The sequence below is a fragment of the Mangifera indica genome, chromosome 11 (genome assembly GCF_011075055.1).
Source record: "Mangifera indica cultivar Alphonso chromosome 11, CATAS_Mindica_2.1, whole genome shotgun sequence".
Taxonomy (NCBI): domain Eukaryota; kingdom Viridiplantae; phylum Streptophyta; class Magnoliopsida; order Sapindales; family Anacardiaceae; genus Mangifera; species Mangifera indica.
In genome coordinates, this window is record NC_058147.1 from 6,400,051 (window position 1) to 6,420,314 (window position 20,264).

The 20,264-nt window shown below is 31.9% G+C and overlaps 3 protein-coding genes across 3 annotated transcripts; 1 reads left to right on the plus strand and 2 right to left on the minus strand.

Moving 5' to 3' along the window:
• Nucleotides 1–5,247: 5,247 nt before the first annotated feature.
• On the plus strand, nucleotides 5,248–9,474 carry LOC123229089 (probable methyltransferase PMT10). Its single transcript, XM_044654669.1, has 9 exons — nucleotides 5,248–5,968; nucleotides 6,250–6,399; nucleotides 6,493–6,763; nucleotides 6,986–7,096; nucleotides 7,308–7,467; nucleotides 7,905–8,162; nucleotides 8,460–8,582; nucleotides 8,715–8,798; nucleotides 8,897–9,474. Exons 1-9 carry the CDS (start codon nucleotides 5,390–5,392, stop codon nucleotides 9,093–9,095), a joined length of 1,935 nt encoding a protein of 644 aa, XP_044510604.1. The 5' UTR covers nucleotides 5,248–5,389; the 3' UTR covers nucleotides 9,096–9,474.
• Nucleotides 9,475–11,918: 2,444 nt separating this feature from the next.
• LOC123228691 (BTB/POZ domain-containing protein At4g08455-like) lies at nucleotides 11,919–13,924 on the minus strand. The gene is made up of 2 exons (XM_044654163.1): nucleotides 13,676–13,924; nucleotides 11,919–12,702 (listed from the first exon to the last, which is right to left on the minus strand). Exons 1-2 carry the CDS (start codon nucleotides 13,913–13,915, stop codon nucleotides 12,232–12,234), a joined length of 711 nt encoding a protein of 236 aa, XP_044510098.1. The 5' UTR covers nucleotides 13,916–13,924; the 3' UTR covers nucleotides 11,919–12,231.
• Nucleotides 13,925–17,195: 3,271 nt separating this feature from the next.
• On the minus strand, nucleotides 17,196–19,267 carry LOC123228692 (BTB/POZ domain-containing protein At4g08455-like). The gene is made up of 2 exons (XM_044654164.1): nucleotides 18,849–19,267; nucleotides 17,196–18,019 (listed from the first exon to the last, which is right to left on the minus strand). Exons 1-2 carry the CDS (start codon nucleotides 19,194–19,196, stop codon nucleotides 17,555–17,557), a joined length of 813 nt encoding a protein of 270 aa, XP_044510099.1. The 5' UTR covers nucleotides 19,197–19,267; the 3' UTR covers nucleotides 17,196–17,554.
• Nucleotides 19,268–20,264: the final 997 nt, after the last annotated feature.

Here is a 20,264-nt window from a genome sequence, read left to right on the forward strand (position 1 = left end):
CCTTAGGATTTTCTTTCCTTCTTTTCAACAACCAATTTCTTCCTAACGTCGATTGACCTTCCCTCTTTTTTCTCCATTGATGCTCCTCTTTCTTTATTAAAGACAGAGACCGTCATCTTCGTATGAGACAAAGACGATGGTTTTCGTCTCTAACGAAAAAGGAGGGAAGGAGGAGTGCTAATGGAGAAGAAGGAGGGAAAGTCGGCCGATGATCGGGAAGAAATCGATCGTTGGAGAGAAGGAGAGAAAACCCTAGGGAAAAATTATTACTTTTCAAACTTTGATGTAAAATTTGGAGGGGGAATGTGAGATTTTAAAATTGAGGGGAGAAAATATGATGAAAGTTTGGTTTTTTAATTGAATGACGATTTTTAATAAAATTTGAGTTATAAGTGGGTGTTTGTGTTTTTGAAAATTAAAAGATGGGATTTTGTGATTTCATTGTACCTTGGGTGGGTAGAAGTCTTTTGGCCTTATAAATTTACCCACAGATTTTTGTATTCAAGGGGCTGTTTTCCTTCCCTCCCCTTTCTTTTTGTATTTTCACCGAGGAATGCTGTCTTAATTTGGATATGTCTTTTTCCAGTGGATCATAATTCTAACGACAAGACTTCCCTCTGGATGCCATATTCCAGTCATCTGAGGTAATCAAACGCCAATAAATAACTTTTTTCCTTTTATTATTATGGAAAAACAAAATAAAGGAGAAGAAAAGTCGGCTATCTTAATCTTACCATAGAAATTGAATAATATATCTATATCTTTTTCATCTTTGTAAACAAAACTTAAGAAAATGACGACAAATTCAAACATCCATAAATATTAGAAAACTACAAGGTGATATTTGAGAAACATCATTCCCATATATATCCTACCATACGACTTTGAAATTTTTACTGATTTTATTTTCTTGGTTGCCAACGACTTCCTAGAATGAATAATATTCCTTATTTGATTCTTCCCATCAGCCCCACTTGCTTTAATTCTTGTTTTTGAAGTTTATCACAAATTAAACTCTCTCCGAAAGATTCAGACCCTTGAACTGACGAGCAAGCAATAAGACAAGTCAAATGTCAATTATTAAAATTAAAATTTATTGAGAAGATAAGTAATGATGATTCTTCCATGCAATTTACCGTTTGACTGTCTAAACAGTACTTTAATTCTTCAGACAATTGAAACTGATCCAATCAAAGTACAGCAGGTACGGATGAAATAGGCCAAAGAACTTATTCCCACCCAAATTATCTTGTTTCCAGTTCTCGCTCCTTCGTTTTAAAATTTTCAAATACCCATATATCAACGATTAAAATTAACAAAACCTTAATTCTTTAAAATTTAATCTCCTTCTCCTCTAAACTCTAAAAACTAATAGTTTACCTTCTAGACCAAGTTCTAAAAAATGATATATTTATCTTAAGATTTAGTTTTTAATCTCTGACATAAAAATTGACATCATCACTAACGACAAAGAGTTTTTGACACATCATCATACTCCAATAGTCTCTCTCCCCTCCTCTAGAATGCTTGCTAATGAAGATTTCATCTGAAAAGATGATAAGCTTCATCGAAAAGATAATACCCAACAAAAAAAATTCTTCAGACAATTGAAAATGATCTAATCAAAGTACACTAGTACGGATGAAATAGGCCAAAGGACTTGTTTGTGCGAGTTCTCACTCCTTCGTTTTAAAAATTTCAAACATCTACTTATGAGTGGTTAAAATTAATAAAACTCTAATTCTTTAAAATTTAATCTCTTCACACCCCCCTCCCCCCCCCCCCCCCCCCCCCCCCCCTTCCCCCAAAAACTCTAAAACTAATAGTTTAACCCCTAAACCAAATTTTAAAAAATAACATTTTCTCCTATATTAGTTTTTCAATCTCAAAAATTAAATTCGGCGTCATCATTGACAACAAAGAGTCTTCAACGTATCACTATACTCTAACAATCTTTCTTCCCTCCTCTAGAATGTCTATTGACAAGATCTCATCTAAGAAAAAAAAAAGAGCTTTGTCGGAAAGATAATAACCCAGCGGAAAAATTCTATGACATATAAGTTAATTATATCAACAAACCAGATTGATCAAATCAGCGTTACCAAGAAATATAAAGATCACATTCAGAGGCAGCTACGCATAGCTTCATGCGAAGCTTCCTCTATTCCTCCCACATCCTCTTTGGAATTAAGTCAACGTCATAACTTAAGAGTCCCTTACTTCACAGGACGCAAGAGGATTCATTGACACTACTCTTTGTGTCTAAAAATACCCAGTTAGGTTTTAGTTTTCGTCATAGAAATGTAGTTCATGCAGGCATTGTTTTAGTTCTTATTCTTGACTTGATAACTTTAATATCGTTTATTCATCATTAATTCATCAACGTCATGGCTCCATTTAACACCAATGAATTCCAGAGGATATTCGAAAAGCTTGACCGAAATGGGTATGGCCTGGTGAATCTTGAAGAACTCAACTGGGTTCTTGAGAGAATTGGTGTTCATTACAGCCTTGAAGAGCTTCAGCTACTGTTAATAATATTCGAGGTATCGTCCTGCCATTCCAGCAACTTACAACGTGCACGTTTTTCTTTTCTAATTTGTTTAAACTCTTATTTATATATATGCTTGGCTCTGAAATGTATTGGGAAAAAAGAACTCCTGGTAATCCATGCGTGTAACATACTGCAAAGAATTTAATTTTGGGAAAGAATTATATAGTGAGGACGTACGAATTCAAAACACGTGGCTAAGAATTAGAGTATTCAGGAAACTTTGGGCTAACTCTGGAGAGATTTAATTGGTTTAAATTCAGTCAAAATATGCCAAGTTTTTCTCCAGTAAAATGAATGGAAACTATCTTTTATAAATTTATCTTTCCGTTTGATAAACATAAGAGATATTTATAAACTAGTTTATGTCACAGAATTTCTTCATAATTGAAACAAGAATTATTCCAATTCCACCATTGACAAGTCGTAAAGCAATACAAATAAGCAGTCAAAAGTCGTTCATCCACTTATGGTGAATAAGGGGTCGCTCTATTTTCAGTTAAAGAACAAATTTAGGTTTCTAATATAGGTAGAGTGGTTGGAGCTGGAGGAGATGACTTTGCATGAACAAAAAATTAAAGAGAAGCAGAAAAATAAAAAATGAAATCTCTTGGAACATTTTATTTTATTTTTATGAAGGCTAAAATATATGGATATGAGAAATTAAGAAATAAAGGCACCATATAATATATCTATTTGATTGAATGAATACGGAACATACTGAACAATTCTAATCATAATTCTCCCTATTTCCTGTTGTGCCAAAAATATAACAGAGAATTGAACTTCTAATTTGGTAACCTTATGGGCCATCAACTATTTAAAAAGAAAACCCACCTTCCCACTTAGGATTTCATTTTCAATGTATTTTCTTTGGCAGCCTTCATTAGAGACGAAGATAGTTGCTAGACCGGAGGATATGTTGGACGAGAGATCGTTAACGGTAGAGAAAGAGAAGTCATAATAGGATTTCGATTGTTGGAGAAGATAGGTTGAAGATGAAATTTTTTGGGAAAAAATATAACTTTTTAAAGTTTAATCCTAACAAAAATTTGTTAATTTTTCTAAACTAATAGGAAAAAATGAGATAAGTTTTATTATTTTTAATATAACCGAAGAACTTATTTCCACCTAAAATATGTTGTTTTTTCAAGTTTCCCTTTTTATCTTTGAAAATCCTAAACACCCACCTATAGGTCGTTAAAGTTGATGAAACTCTAACCCCTTAAAAATTTATCTCTTTTTACCCTCTAAATCCTACAAAATAACAATCTCCCCCCTTAAGCCAAGTTTTGAAAAATAGTAATTTTCCCCTAGGGTTTTTTTCAATATCTAGTGACATCTCCTTTCTTTTCTTTTGACAATCACTCACCCACTATTTCTCCCTCTCGTTAGTAGTCCCAAACCTAATAAGAAAACAATATTTTATCAAGGAAGATGAGATCTCTCATCTTCGTCTTCCCGATGAAGATGAGAGTATTTTTTTGATGTCAATCGACGCCGTATAGGCTTTGAGAGATATTCGTGGCTGACGATGACGTTGAATTTGACATTGGAATCTGGAAATTAAACTCTAAGGGGGAAATACATTTTTTCAAATTTGGATTAGGAGAATACTTTTAGTTTTTAAGGTTTAGATAGAAAATGAGATTATATTTTAATTTATTTTGAATATTATAGATCAAATGATTATTTTTTCCTTTAAATTGTTAATTTTAATTACTTATAAGTGAGTGTATGAGATTTTTAAAGATAAGGGAGGAAAACTTGAGAAAACAATATACTTTAAGTGGGAATAAGTCCTTTGGCCTTTTAATATATTATAATTAAATAACAATTTTAATTCTAAAACTAACTGGTTATATTAATTTTAATAGTTTATAGATAAAAATTTAGATTGTTAATACTTAAAAGGCACTAATTAGACATGCAATAAACTTTGGGTGGGAATAAATCTTTTCGCCCGCCGAAAATATGACAAAGAATTAAACACTTCTAATCTGGTAACATTTTGGGCCTTAAACCATATTTGGGCTTTGCTTAAAACTTTCCTATTGGGCCCATTCCGGCCTGCTCAGTCCCCAACAAGAAGAAGAACCTCACAGTCTGTCAATCGAAGAAAAGAATCAGGAAGATATCAATAAAGATGACTATGTCTGTCTGTATCCTTAGGAATCAAGTCTTCACCAAAGACTAGAGTTTTAAACTTCAGCTGTTATTTTAACAGTTCCCCATGTATAATGCTGTTTCCTGTAAATTTCACCCCATTTGGATCGAATGAATCAGATTAAACAAAATAAGTTAAAATTTTAATTTTTGATATATTTTTAAAATAATTAAATTTATATTTTTTTATATATGAAATCCTTTTTTTAGGTTTAAGGTAAATTAAAATTAAAAATAAGTTAAGAATTCTTTTATAATTTTAGTCAAACAATATTTTGACCATTCATAAACTTTTTAAAAATATATTCATAATTTAGGTATTTTTCTTTTATGTATATATAAAATTAAAAATATTATTTTATATTTAATTTAAAATTACTTAACTATATAATAATTTAATGATAACACTAGTGTATATTTAAATGAGTTGATGAAATTTTACTAAAGAATTAGGACCAGTCAACGTTTAAGATAAACGTGAGGCTTCAATTCTATATCACATGCAATGTCATGTTAGAACTAAACTAAACTACCCTCAACTGAACTCTCCCTATCTGTCCCTTTCGCAAAATTCCCACTGTTTACACTCTACGAGGCCACTCTCCATCCCCCCTTCTTCATTTCATTTTCCCTTCTTTTTTTTTTTCCCGCAAAGTTTCCCGAGAACCAATCATGAAAGCCACCCCAATGGCAGATTTTCTGACCTCCCCAAACTTTATCAAATGTACAGCTTTGGCCCTCCTCTCACTCCCTTTTCTCTTATTTACCCACCATTTCTTCTTCTTCTCCTCCACCACCACAACAACCACATTCTCCATTCCCCTTCATTCTCCACCGCATGTCTCACTGCCTCCTCTGCCGCGGCCTCCACCGCCTTCGAGGCAGAATCCGCTGCCTCAGCTGCTAAGGACTGGTATAGTGGATGAAACCGGGGCAATGTCGTGGAATTTTGAAGTTGAAGACTTTTATGTAGAGGCGGATTCAGTCGGTGAGGAGTTGGACAATTTGACTGCAGAGGATGAAAGTGATGTAAAGACCAAGGTAAAAAAAGAAAAGAAGAAGGGTAGTGTTGGGAAATATCAAGTGTGCAAAGAGAGTCTGAAAGATTATATACCATGTTGGGACAATGAGCAGGAGATAACGAGAGTGGATAAATATGAACGCCATTGTCCTCAAAAGGGCCTGGAGTGCCTTGTGCGGCCTCCAAAAGGGTACAAGGCTCCGATTCCGTGGCCCCGGAGTCGAGATCAGGTAAGTTACTGAAGGCAAATTTGGTTTCTAGTGTTGCTTGTTAGGGTTCAGTTGTAAATGTTCTCAAGTTTGTTATTTTTTAGGTGGATTATCAAAATTTGGCAAGCATAGTTATGAGAATAAGACCAGAAGCTGGTTTCTGCAAATCATTTTGCTTCTCCTATTGACTATGTTGTTCCTAAAAGATATGCTATAATAGCTGTTGTTCTTGTGGAATTTATTTTCTTTCGGTGGAGTTTTTTGTTTTTGTTCTGGCTAACTATGAAAATTGATTATAAAAGGTGTGGCTTAGTAATGTGCCCAAAACCCGTCTGGTTGAAGGTAAAAGAGGACACGATTGGATAAAAGTAAAGAATGATAAGTTCATTTTTCGGGGAGGTGAAGCACAGTTCCCAATGGGAGCTGATAAGTATTTGGAACAGATTTCACAGGTTCGCTATGTCTATTAAATTCCATCTGGATGTTAGTATTTGGCATCTGCATGATGCTGATGCTGAGTGTGGTCTCTTCACTTTGTTGTATAGATGGTTCCTGAAATTGCATTTGGCTGCCACACTCGAGTTGCCTTAGATGTTGATTGTGGATTGGCAAGTTTTGCTGCCTATCTGATGCAACGCAATGTAACAACTCTGTCAATAGCATTAAATGATCTACATGAGAACCAAATTCAGTTTGCATTAGAGCGTGGTGTGCCAGCCATGGTAGCAGTATTTGCCAGACAGCGCTTGTTGTATCCAAGCCAGGCTTTTGACTTGATACATTGCTCAAGATGTCGAGTTAATTGGACTCATGATGGTATACCCTCTTTAATTGATGTATCGTAGTACTAAAGATATCTTTTTCAGTTGAAGTCTCAGATCAGCATCAAGACATATTTCTGTATATATTTGATAATTTCAACTTACTGACAGTTTTATCTCATGTTCACAAATAACATATTTTAAACTGTTAATATTACAGTCTTTGCTAAGGTTCTTATGTATTGATGATCCTTTCTCTCTTTGTTCTATGATGAAGGTGGAATTTTACTTCTTGAGGCCAACAGGATGCTTAGGGCTGGAGGATATTTTGCTTGGGCAGTGGAACCTCGAGACAAAGATGAAGAGATTCTAGGAGAGAAATGGAAAGGTATTTCTTTATGCAAATGACATGTTTATATGTAATTCACAATTGGTTGCTTTTTTGACATTTTTTGTTCTAGAGTTGCCTAATTTTCAAAGTTTACATTCTCTGGAGATAGTGGAAGGTTCTCCCTCTGTCAGTAGCACCCTCATCATCTTAAAGATGAGAATTGAGCCTTTCTATCACTTGAATTTTATTATGGTTCATCTATGCACAGAAATGGTGGACCTTGCTACTCGGATTTGCTGGGAACTTGTAAAGAAGGATGGATATATTGCTGTATGGAGGAAGCCATTAAACAATAGTTGCTATTTCAGCCGTTCTGCTGGAGTGCAGCCTCCAATTTGTGATTCTAATAATTATCCAGACAATGTTTGGTATGCTCTGTTTTGCACCTTTAGGTTCACTTTCTTAAGTGGCATAACATATGTTCCTACGAATCATATTGGACATTTTAAATTCTAGACCTGTTTCTGCATATCTTTAGAGTAGGGTAGAAATTTGAATGTATTAAGTTTAAACTTCTGCTTATAAGTTTTGAGGCAGTTGGAGGAGAGAAGTTGTGGACAATGTTGTAACGTGGTCAAAATATTGTGGAAAGTTAACAGTAGTGTTACGTATAACTATATGCAATTATCCTATATGTATGCATGTTAAAATCAAGCATAATTTCTTGTGAAGTTTGTCTGTTTGGACATACTAATGCTTCAACTAATTTTGGTGTCCCATAAGAGCATCTGTAGAATTTCCTCATCCAAATAAGAGATAGATTAAAAGACACAATTTACAAGCCATGTTTTGTTCTTTTCTGTAGGTATGTTGGATTAAGAGCATGCATCACACCGTTGCCAGAGAATAGTTATGGAGCTAATATTACTACATGGCCTGCACGTCTTCATCATCCACCAGACAGACTCCAAAGCATAAAAATGGATGCTGACATATCCAGAAAGGAAATCTATAGGGCTGAATCAAAATATTGGAATGACATAATAGTCAGTTATGTTCGTGCTTTCCGCTGGAAAGAGATGAAACTCCGAAATGTGATGGACATGAGGGCTGGACTTGGAGGGTATCATATTTACAGTATTGGTTGTTTTGAACTAATTTTTTCAGAGACCATAAAATGATTAGATAGCGCTTTGCAGTGCATAGGTTTTCTGTTTCAAATCTGAAGTAAACAAAATTCATGTGGACAAAAATAACTCAGCATTAACTGGATGCTAGAAGGTTTTACCTTTTGAGTTGCTTTTATCTGCATGACATACTTTAGTGCATAACAGATGGAACAGTAGCCAAGGCATCGCCTTGGATTTTACATCTTCAGATGAAACATGTGTAATTTGTTGGTTATTTCGACTGTATACAGGTTTGCAGCAGCTTTACATGATGTACAGATTGATTGCTGGGTTATGAATGTTGTACCTATTAGTGGTTTCAACACCCTGCCTGTTTTATACGATCGTGGACTTATTGGTGTTATGCATGACTGGTATGGATGATACACATTTAACTCTTTGCGTTTTTATTTTTTATTACTTCATGCATGATCAATTTACGGCATTTTTTTGTATATTTCATTTACCATCATTACATCTAAATCAAATAAACTATTCTTTACCAGGTGTGAGCCATTTGATACTTACCCCAGAACATATGACCTATTGCATGCAGCAGGTCTCTTTACTGTTGAGCAGAACAGGAATAAGTAACTATCTTTCTAATTTGTTTTACTCACTGCTTGAAACAGCATGGCTTAAGGTATTGCATACATATGTTTCTTAAAAACTTGTGTGGGTGGTGCAGATGTAATATTTCAGTTATCATGCTTGAGATGGATCGGATGCTGCGACCTGGTGGACATGTTTATATAAGAGACTTGGAATCTGTTATTCTTGAGCTTCAAGAAATAGCAGTTGCCATGGGGTGGACACCAGCAGTGCATGAAACTGGTGAAGGTCCCCATGCGAGCTGGAAGATTTTGATCTGCGAGAAACGAATGTGATGGGAGTAAGTCGAATATCCTTTGCCTAGGGATATAGCTGCAACTGTTGCTTTGATAACAGATTAACAATATAGCTAAATATATAATAATATGGTAAATGAGAATAAACCTTGTCAAATTCGTTGCTGTAATTGCCTCAACTTTGTTTTGAGAGTGTAATAAATAGATTGAAATTGTAATTGTTGGTACAGACAATCCAATGTGTTGATGCGAAAAATTGCATCAACGAAAAGTACGCAAAATCAGTGGTGTGATTTTGTACAGATAAATGATGGTGATCAAAATTTTATTAAAGTCTCATATGAACTATAGAGAAAATAAGAATGTTTTTATTTATATGATGAGAGGAAGGTAAATTAAGTAAATCATATTAAAGTTATGTTTAAGTTCTAGTATATTGAATATAGTCGCATAGAATGAAAGTTATAGATCATGTTATTCTCTTAAAGGGTGAACGATTGTTTCTCACCCGACTTATGACAACTTCTCACTAAAATTAAAAAAGGAAAGGGGATATTTTTATTTTCCATTTTTTTGCTAGTTTTAATAGTTCAAATTATATTCACCATTATACAAAATATAAAAATATGGTTAGATTAATATCACTTACACCCTCAAAGTATAAATAAATGACATATTCTCTTCCTAATCTTGAAGTTTATCACCATCTTCAATTAAAAAAACCTTAATCCTAATTCTAATTAGTCTTAAATTTGTAATCACATTAATTATAATTGAAATTAGGGTTAGAATTGAGTTGGAATCATACCAAAATTATGCGATTATATTGAATTTACATCATTTTAATGCAATTATGTCAAAATCATATCAAAATGATGTGATTCTGTTGAAATCTTATCAAACTTGTGCGATTTTATCCATCATTGGCAATATTTTATCCTTGGTGTTTTAGATTTTAGATTTTAATTTTTTATAAAATAAAGGTGGAAAAATATTTATTAAAGGTTAAGAGTAAAATGTTATTTATCTTTAATAAATATTATAAGTAATGAAGACTATTTTTGTATTTTAGTTTATCATCCCAAAAATTAACTAATTTCACTAGTAGTGTTTGATGGAACATGAACAATTGTTATTTTTTGATTTTAAGAGTGATAACTTGTCATTTTGACATTGTTTGGGTGTAAAATAGTAATTTTCTTTCCTTTAAAATAAGTGAAAATGGTGTCATTATAGTTACCTTGTAATTACAAGATAAAATTTGAAAGTGTTTCATTAAAATAAGAAAAAATAGTGTCATGATAATTATCTTGTAATTATAAAATAAAGTTTGAAAGTGTTTCAATGAATAATTAGATTGTCAAAATTTATCCTTCATACTATTTTTAGGTTAAGGAGTTTCTGTTTACGTTTTAAACTGACCTACAAATAGGTGACATGGTTAGTTGTTATATATAACTGATATAGTTAGTCGTCTCTTTAGTGTTAATTCTATGAGTTTGATTAAAGAGGAGTTTAACTACACAACAAATTGTTTATAGTTTTTGAAGTGTATGTAAAACTGTACAAACTCTTTACTTTTCAACATGGACGAATAACACATAAATGACCAAAATTTTTTGCTTTGCAATATGTTTGTGAAAGTGACGTCTTTATTTAATGCATTACGTATGTTGTTGTATGTCTATCGTGGTGGTTCAAATTGCCATAATTTTTTTTTGGGTACAATTTGTGTACCATACCACATCAACTTAACTTGAACTATTAAGATTGTTTCTCACTCAATCCCAATCTATCTATAAAACACTTCAAACCCATACTTCAACATCCTCCATACCTTAAAACATACAAGCCTTTGAACTCTTGAACTTCTCTGGAAACCTATAACTTCTATCCAACCAAGCTCTTCAAAACTTTTGAATTTTCTACATTTTTATTGATTCTTCTAGAGAGTTTTCCAATTTTTCTTGAATAAGTGTTTTATTTACAATATTGGAACATTTTCTTTATCAGCTATTCAGAAGGTGGGTGTTTGAGAATTGTGTGTATTATGCTTTTGGGTTTTTTGTTTATGTATTTTGAGTTGTTTGTTTTGAGTGTAACTTCTAAGTATATTCTAGGGTTTGCCATGTTTTAAAATAGAAATACCTTGATAATTTACAAATGAGTTGAGTGTTGATAGAACTCATAAACAATATCTTCTATCTACAATTGTTAGAAATTAACATGTTGATAGGGTTTGTTATAGGAATGATGTTTTTTCAAAGATCGATTGGAGGAAATGTATTTTTTATTAGAAAGTTAGGAAGAGCCTTTTAAAAGCCCATTTTTTTAGCATGAAATTGTTGAAGCAAAAATGTGCAACAACAAGAAGTACTCAAAACCAGTGGTTTGATCTTGCATAGTATGCAATGGTGATAAGAATTTTAATAAAGTTTCATATGAACGTTGAAGAAACAAAAACGTTTTTATAATGGTTCAACTTATTGTTTGAACATCTACATTTACTATTATGTTATTGAATATTCTAGTTAAAATTTGACGAAATCATTGTAAATGTTTTAAAGATTCCCTTTTACATTTATACAATATTTTATTTATATATAAGACAAAAGAGAAAGTTAATTAAGTAAATTATGTTAGAGATATATTTAAATCTTAGTACATTGAATTTAATAACTAAAATGAAAGTTACAAATCATATTATCCCTTTAAAATATGAGAAAATGGTGTCATAATAGATATTTCGTATTTATAGCAAACAAAAATGGAAAAGTGTTCCAGTGAATCATAGAATTGTTAAGATTTGTCTTTCATATTGTTTCTTGGATGAAGAGTTTTTATTTGTGTTTTGAACTGATCTGTAAATAAATAACATTGTTTATCATTGCATGCAACTCGTATAGCTTCACCACTCTGTTGTCAATTCTGTGCATTTGAGAAAGGAGAAGTTTGACAACACAAACACAATAAAACAACTCTTTTGTATGAAAACAAAGAAGCAAATAGAGAGTTCTTTCATATACAAATTTTATGCTGTGGAATTTTATCACACAACATTTGTTTTTCTTATTTGATATAGTGTCCCATCAGATGTAACGTTAAGTATATACCCCATCTCAGAAAAAGAATATTTTTTGCTTCAGATCATCACACCAAGAAAACCAAGACTTGCTTATGGTGACTCGCTGTGGAAAGGATTTTGGGCTGCAGCACTGTCCTGTTTGCAGAGGTAAACTTCGTAGATTTCCACAAGAAGTCGGGGGTTGTTTTCAACAAGCTCCATATACTCTTCCCTTTTAGTGAAATCGCTCATGTTGTCGGTTATCAATGATAAAGCTGCACGAAGCAGATGCTTCGCATTCAGCTGGTGTGCGAATACGTAGTTCATGATTGAATTTTCCCAGTTCAGCTTTGATACAAGGAACTTCTCACAGTACGCTTTAAGATGCTTTATGTCGTATTTTTCAGCCAATTCTAAAAGTTCACAGGCCATTTGCTCATCAAGACATACTTCAGCAGTGTAAATGTAGTTGACAAATTCACAGAGAACATCATGTGATACATCACTGATCTTAATGGTGCCACTCCGCTTCTCTGCCATCTCATTCTCTAGCATGGCTTTGAACACTGGCGAGCGATTCACCTGGTGAATTTGATAAAAAGATCAGGATTGGATTGAAAAACAATGACGAAGATCCGCTTAGCTTTCGGCTGTGAATTATGCATAAAATTATCTAACGCTTTGTAAGGTTTTGTTAGACAATTTTCAACACAATTTGTTAATTCGATACGATATAAAAAATAAAATAAAATTAAGATTAAGTTTTTTTTACACAAAATTTATTTCGAGTCAATTTAATATGTCTCAAAACTAAATAATGTCATGTTAGAGCTTACACGAAAGTTATCTGAATTGACATAAATGTTTAAAGAAATATTACTTTAGTAAAATTTATTAAAAATAAATTAAAGAAATATTGAATAACAAATATTAATAACAGTTGAAATCCCCATCATTTGTATATAATTATTTATTTATATAATAATAATTACTTTTTTTAGTTTTTATTTTTATTTAAATATTTTATTTTATTTTATGGCAACAAGAATGTGATCAGGTTAAAAAAATTATTGATGTTTTAAAAATCTAGATAAATAATTTTTAGAACATTTATAAATAAGATAAAACATTATATTGTATGTTTTATTAACAGTAATTTGAGGTGATCTAGTGAAAAAATTAAAAATATGTAAGAGAGTAAAAATAATAAACAATTTTGACTCAATTTAGGTTGTTTCGAATCAATTTAAACAATAAAATATTAGATTAAAGTTGAAAATTTTTTATACGATTTTAATTCAAATTGAATTAGAAAGAAAATCTCTGACTCAAAATCTAAACAAATACAGCACAAATATGATCCAGTGATTCGATCCGCCAGGCATAATTTTTTACCATGATGCTGAAAAATCAGTTATCATTCTCGCGAATCTTTCTATTTAAATATCTTTAAATTAACTAATCAATGTATAAATATCCAGTTATTGAAAACAATTTATAAGAATGCAACGTAATTCATCAACCAAGACAAATGGGTGGCGTGGTGGGTACTCACCAAAACGGCTTTGTGAGCGGGGACAGAAGGTTTGTCCTCGGAAGCGGCGTGCAAAACGATGTCGGTGTAATATGGGTGATTGCGGTGATCGAGTGGAGACGAAAACCGTAAGAAAGCAATTTTGGCTTTAAGCCCTTCGATCTCTCGTAGCAACTCCTCAACGATTTCTCCGGTCTTGACGTAGCAGTCATTGCACAAGCCCCCGTCATCTGGATAGTTTCTGCAAGAGCTGCAATACATCGTCTTCTTTAACTTGGATTGTTCAATTGAGGAATGTTGAAATGTAATACATTGAAATTAAGTTGAGTGTTCTGGTCTGGCTACCTTACTGCTGGTCTAAGGTTACCCAGGATGCGTGACCCAAACATCCAAGCAAATAGCCAATTAACCATTGAACCACTGAAGTTATTTCTCTGTAGATTGCATGATGGCATGCCATGATTCACAAAAGAAATTAAATGTGATATGGTCCCGTTATAACCTACATAGAAATACGAGGAACAGGTCACAGGACAATATGGTGGATTGGCGGGTGCAGGTCTGATATTTTTACAGTACGGCGCCTGAGTTAAGTTATCAATAAGCTTAGATGATACAAGAACAGAAAATAATTGCTTCAATTTATAACTTTTTATTCCGCGAGTGAAGTTCATGGGTTGGGAAAAATATTGGTAGCATATAAGGGAAATATTATATATATAATTTTATATATAAATAATGATATTTTATATTATAATTAAATAATTAAAAATTAAATATAAAATAATACTTAATTATATAATAATATATTATTATTTATACATAAAATTATAAATAAAAATTATCACATAGTTTTATTATTATATATATTCATATTCAATATGAACGCCGTATTGTAAAAATATAATCATATATTTTTTTTCAATAAAATTATATGTACCTATTTTTTATATATACTTTGTGTACACAGATGAAGTGTTATCATGTGATTGGATATTTTTTTATCATATAGTGACACATATTTTAAAATCACCTAATTGCATGATGATACATCACTATGTATCAAAAATAGGTATACATAGCATTGTTCATTTTTTTTTTAATTTTTGAAATTAATAATTTAAAACCCTTTTCAAGTTAATTGAAACAAGGACAATACCTTTAAAATTTTATTGAAAATGACTCATTTATCACAGAGAAAAATAGTGGTTACGTGATACAAAAATAAAATAAATCATACCTAAACAAATAAACTCAATCATAAAACTTACAAGAATCAATGTATATCTATATTTTCTTTGCTCATATTCAAAATCTAAATTCTTGAACTCTTTAAAAATATTTTTGGCTATTCGATTTTGTAACTTGAAATTTATAATCACCCACTCTTTTATGCACATAATACTCTCAACAATATTTAAGTATAAGTTTGATCATCAATTATTTTATTTAAGATGTTCAATGATAGAAAACATTGAATGTGTTATTAAAACACGTGATATGGTATAATACATAATACAAGTTTTTTTTATTTGTTTTTTACTATGCAAAAATATCAAAATTTTTATTTTCATTCATAATTTCAGAAAAAAATAATCAATATTAATATAATTCAAAAACTTAACAAAATTCATACTTAAATCTATCAGTTGCTTACATTTTCACAAGATAAAACCACAAACACATCTTGAATGTTTACATTTTTTTGCTATTAAATTCATTATATGGCAAACCCATTTAACATGAAATAATTTACCATCAAATGACAAACTTAAATGTTTCACTATTAATTTAATAATTTTATCGTTAGATTTTGCATCATCAAATGTAATAAAAAATAGATTTATTTATTTTATATTCATACAATATGTAAACTAATATTGTATTAAAGATCACACCAATATGATGATATTCTAACACTTAAAATACACTAGTGTTTTTGCATAATTGTCAATAGAATATATAATAAAATGAGCAATTATACAAATATATCGGAACTCTTAATTTTCAAATATTTATAAATCTCTGAGTTTATTTATAGTTTTTATTTTTATTCATTCGTAATTTTTAAGCATATCAAATCTTAATATTGATTTGAGAATTTTTTTAAATGCAAGATGCACAATGTTTTGCATAATTCAATTTAATATAATATTCTTAACATAAGAAAAATGTTGATTAGAGGCGACAAGGTACCTGACCATATAGTATCTCTTATTATTTATTGATTGTACATGAAGTTTGACATTTTTCCCCATGATAGAACCAAATGGACTGCCTGAAAAAGATCCACAAACTAATCTTGATCTTGGTAAGACAATTTGTCATTACCCTCTCAAGAATTAGTAGCATTTTTTTACAATGTTCATTTGTATAATGATGGAAATATCTAGTGCCCCCGAACTCACGCATGCTAAACATGAATATTGTTTTTGCACATTGTCCATCGAACCAATTACCATTTATAGTTTTTTTTTTTCAATTCGATAGAAATGCTCCTACACCATTGATTTTTTATTTCCTTCTTTCCCAGCTATGGTGTTGCAGTTGCACGCTTCTGTAACTAAAATTCTTCATTGAAATATTGATTTTTTTCATAATTAAAATGGTTTAACCTCATTCGATATTGGATTTAATTTGATATGAATGAAAAAAATACATAATAATTGACAAAATATTAAAAAGAAATAAAAATAAATTAGTTTGGGAAATTGGGAATGATGTAGAAAAATTGAGATTCAGACGAGCGAATTGAAAAGAGTGGTGAATGAATTGTTGTGTGAAATTATGAATTTTGAAGGAGGAATTTATAGTAAATTAAAAAAAAAAAAAGTGCAACGACTATATATTTGTTGGGCTGGGGAGGCGAGCCATTGGGCAATGGCTCCTTGCACCCAATGACAATTAAATTTTTTTAAAAAATTTTCCAGACGTGCCAAGCAAACCTGTGGGTAGGGCTGGACCCGAATCAAGCCTGTTCGAGCTCGTGTTCGGTTTGAACAAACCTGAAATGAGCCAACCTTATAAAAGATTGGTCGAGCTCGAGCTATTCGGTAAATTTTTCAATTAAAAATTTTAATACAAAACGACGTTGTATTGACCAATATGTATTAAAACGACGTTGTTTTAAACTCAAGCTCGAAACGAGCCGAGCCGAGTTCAAGCTTGACTTCCACGAGCTTGATTTCCACGAGCTCAAGCTTTGATATATATAAACCGAACCCTACCTGTGGGCTAGACCTTAAGGTCCCCGCCACGGCTCACAATTTGCGGGCAGTGCCCCTGCAACCGTGGCAAAAAAAGGGCCTAAGCCAGACCACTTTGACATGTCTACATATGCTAGAACCATTTTGAAATTTCCAGGCAACAAATCTCAACAGAACCAAGATCAGCAAGCAATGTTGTTTTGATTACTTTAAAGAAATTTTCAGGAAGATCAATTAATGAATTCTAAGCTAGTCAACAACACCTAATGATTTTACAATTTTGGTAGCTCAACCGTGAAATGAATTTAGAATGATAAACTATCGACATTTACATGTATTCTGATGCTCTGAAACTTTCTTTAATAAGATAATGAGAGAAGGTACAAGAAAGGGCAAAAATATTTGGTACACAAAAGATAACACTAGAAGATTTCTATAACTCCAAAACATTTTACGGTTTCAAATTTTGCCACCAGTAACTTGGATGTTTTATAAAACTTTCACATGCCCATTAATATAGTCAAGAACCACTACTGAACTCACCAATTAACTAATATTTTAGTTTGTTTAAATCATCTCCATCTACATCAAGAGACTCCATAACCAGTAAACACTAATCAATAACTCATATCTTATCCCCCCACAAAAAGAATAATCCTGTTCAAATCAGCACAAGAAGAAAACTATACTCACATTACTTCCTGGAAGAATCCTTATGGGCTGCAGTATTCACCTGTTTGGAGAGGTAAGCTTCATAGATCTCTACCACAAGGCGGGGGTCCTTTTCAACAAGCTCTATGTACTCATCCTGTTGGTTAAGCTTGTCCATGTTGTCAGTGATCAATGACAAAGATGCATCAAGCAGTTGTTTAGCATTATGCTGGTGTGCAAAAGCATAGCTCATGACAGAATTATCCCAATTCAACTTGGATACCAGGAACTTCTCACAGTATGCTTTAAGGTGCTTGACCTGGTATTTTTCAGCCAGTTCTAAAAGGTCATAGGCCATTTGCTCATCAAGGCATGCTTCTGCAGTGTACAAATAGTTGACAAATGTACGAAGTGCATCATATGTCACATCACTGATCTTTATAGTGCCACTCCGGCTTTCCTCCATCTCATTCTCTAGCATGGCTTTGAACACTGGAGATCGGCTCACCTGAATACATTTCAAAGAAATAATAAGTGATCATCTATCAAGTGCCTAGAAAGGCCAGTTATACAGGAATACATGCTAAAAATTGTGCGTACAAACACACATACACCCTCAATGTTAGGTGGAATCATATTTGAGGTGCTCACAACTTCATGCTCTGCTGAATTCATCCATGACACCCATAATAATATGCACACAGACACACAAGATGTGCAGTATACTCCTCTTTGATACATGGAAATGGATGAAACTTAGCCAGATTCAACCAAGTAGAATTATCAGACAACATTATTAGTTTTTCCAATAATAATGACATAAAGGTATTTGCCACTTATGGACCTCAACCCCAGTTCCACAAGCAGAGAAACCAAATAAGCATTTCATATTACAACCAATTAATTTATGCATATCCTTGTATGTTTTCCCCATATCTCATCAACTTGAAATTTTCATTTGGCCACACTTACAAGGCAACTCAATCAACCACAGCTAGATTCCGATCTGCAGATTACAGATGAACAATTCCATCATTTCCACAAGTTATCAAATATTTATCACCCTCACTCCCCAATTCCAAATTTAATCCAAGCCCTCCAAAATTCAATCTAAGTTCTCGTCAACTACTATACGAACAAGTTTTGATCTCAAAACCTCTCTTACAACAAAACGAAACCTAACCAACTAAGTGAACAATACTGACTACCAACTTCACTTTCTCGCACAAATCAAAGCACTATCATCCATCAAAACCAACAGAATTCACCGTAACTTCTGCTACCAGTTAAAAATATCCAGCAACAAGTAAAGAAAAAAACAATTTCGGGGTACTCACCAAAACGGCTTTATGGGCGGGGATGGGAACGGAGAGGCCAGAGGAGCCATCCACGGAGGTGGCGACCAAAACAACATCGGTGAAACAAGGTCCATTGTGGGACCTAACATGGTGATCAAGCGGAGACCAAAATCTTAAAAAGGCAACTTTAGCTTTAAGATCTTCGATCTCTCGCTTGAGCTCCTCCTCGGTCTCGCTCGCCTCCTCGTAACACTCCTTGCACGTGCCCGCGTCACGTGTCCCGTATTCCTCCTTGCAGGATATGCAATGCATAGTTTCAGATTCGGGCTCGCTGTCGGACTCCAAAATATCGGTGTGGCGAGAACACAGACGCCGGCGTCCCCGCATTTCGGAAGTTAGGTGGGGTTTTCTCAGTTTGGGGTAGACCAACTGGATTGTTGAGTTTTTGGGAAGACTTTTTCTAAGATTATATAATAATAATAATAATATATGATAAATGTTATTATTACAAAATCCAATAAATTTAATGATTTGTAAATTTTAAAATTTTAATTATTTAAGATTATGTTTAATTTTGTGTATAAATAACAATGTATTATTATACGATTGAATGTTATTTTATTTTTAATTTTTAACTATTTAAATATATAATGATATATTATTATTTATATATATAATATTATTTATTTATACGAGAAAAAAATAATTAAAATAGCTTCCTACAACTTTTGTTTAGTATTCTCAATATTAAACAATAGTTTTAGGTTAACTTGGAACCATTTTTTCACAATTTTAATAATTGCTATTAAAATATAATTGCTTTTTCATCATATTAAGATCATAAATTAAATAATTATATATATAATATTAAATAATAAAATTATATGTACTTATTTTATGTATATAAATATCATCACATGATTAGATAACTTTTAATTAAAGAAAAGTAACATCTAATTATATAATGATATCATATAAATAAGTACATATTTATGTAATTAAAATAAATATATATATTAAACTACATTAATATAAATTCATGACAATATGAAGCCATAACTAGCACACTAAAATTGTAATATTGTTTCTCTTATCCATATTACTTAGACAATATCATCACCACAGAAATAAACTCATCCGTATTTATTAAACAGATAAATTTAAGATATAATAATCAGACTTATAAGTACTATATTAAATAAATTAAAGTTTTATAAATATGATAAATACTTAAATCTAAATTTTTTTATTTTTAAAATTATAATACTCTATTAATTTTATTAAATTTTGAGATAAATTCACCCTATTTTTTTGTTAGTGTAAATCCCTACAGTAGAATTGTAATAATCCAAAGTTAAAGGGAGAATTAAATTTAAAATAATTACACAAAATTAAGCATGTCATTGTGAAATTTAGTTGACCAATTGATTAGTTTCTTTGTTTAGTCTCTTCCAT

Coding starts and splice junctions, on each gene's coding strand:
- LOC123228692 (XM_044654164.1), bottom strand. CDS start 19,196: ATGCGGGGACGCCGGCGTCTGTGTTCTCGCCACACCGATATTTTGGAG. Junction 18,020..18,848: donor CCGCCCATAAAGCCGTTTTG/GTGAGTACCCCG, acceptor AAATGTATTCAG/GTGAGCCGATCTCCAGTGTT.
- LOC123228691 (XM_044654163.1), bottom strand. CDS start 13,915: ATGTATTGCAGCTCTTGCAGAAACTATCCAGATGACGGGGGCTTGTGC. Junction 12,703..13,675: donor CCGCTCACAAAGCCGTTTTG/GTGAGTACCCAC, acceptor CAAATTCACCAG/GTGAATCGCTCGCCAGTGTT.
- LOC123229089 (XM_044654669.1), top strand. CDS start 5,390: ATGAAAGCCACCCCAATGGCAGATTTTCTGACCTCCCCAAACTTTATC. Junction 5,969..6,249: donor GGCCCCGGAGTCGAGATCAG/GTAAGTTACTGA, acceptor TGATTATAAAAG/GTGTGGCTTAGTAATGTGCC. Junction 8,163..8,459: donor ATGAGGGCTGGACTTGGAGG/GTATCATATTTA, acceptor GACTGTATACAG/GTTTGCAGCAGCTTTACATG.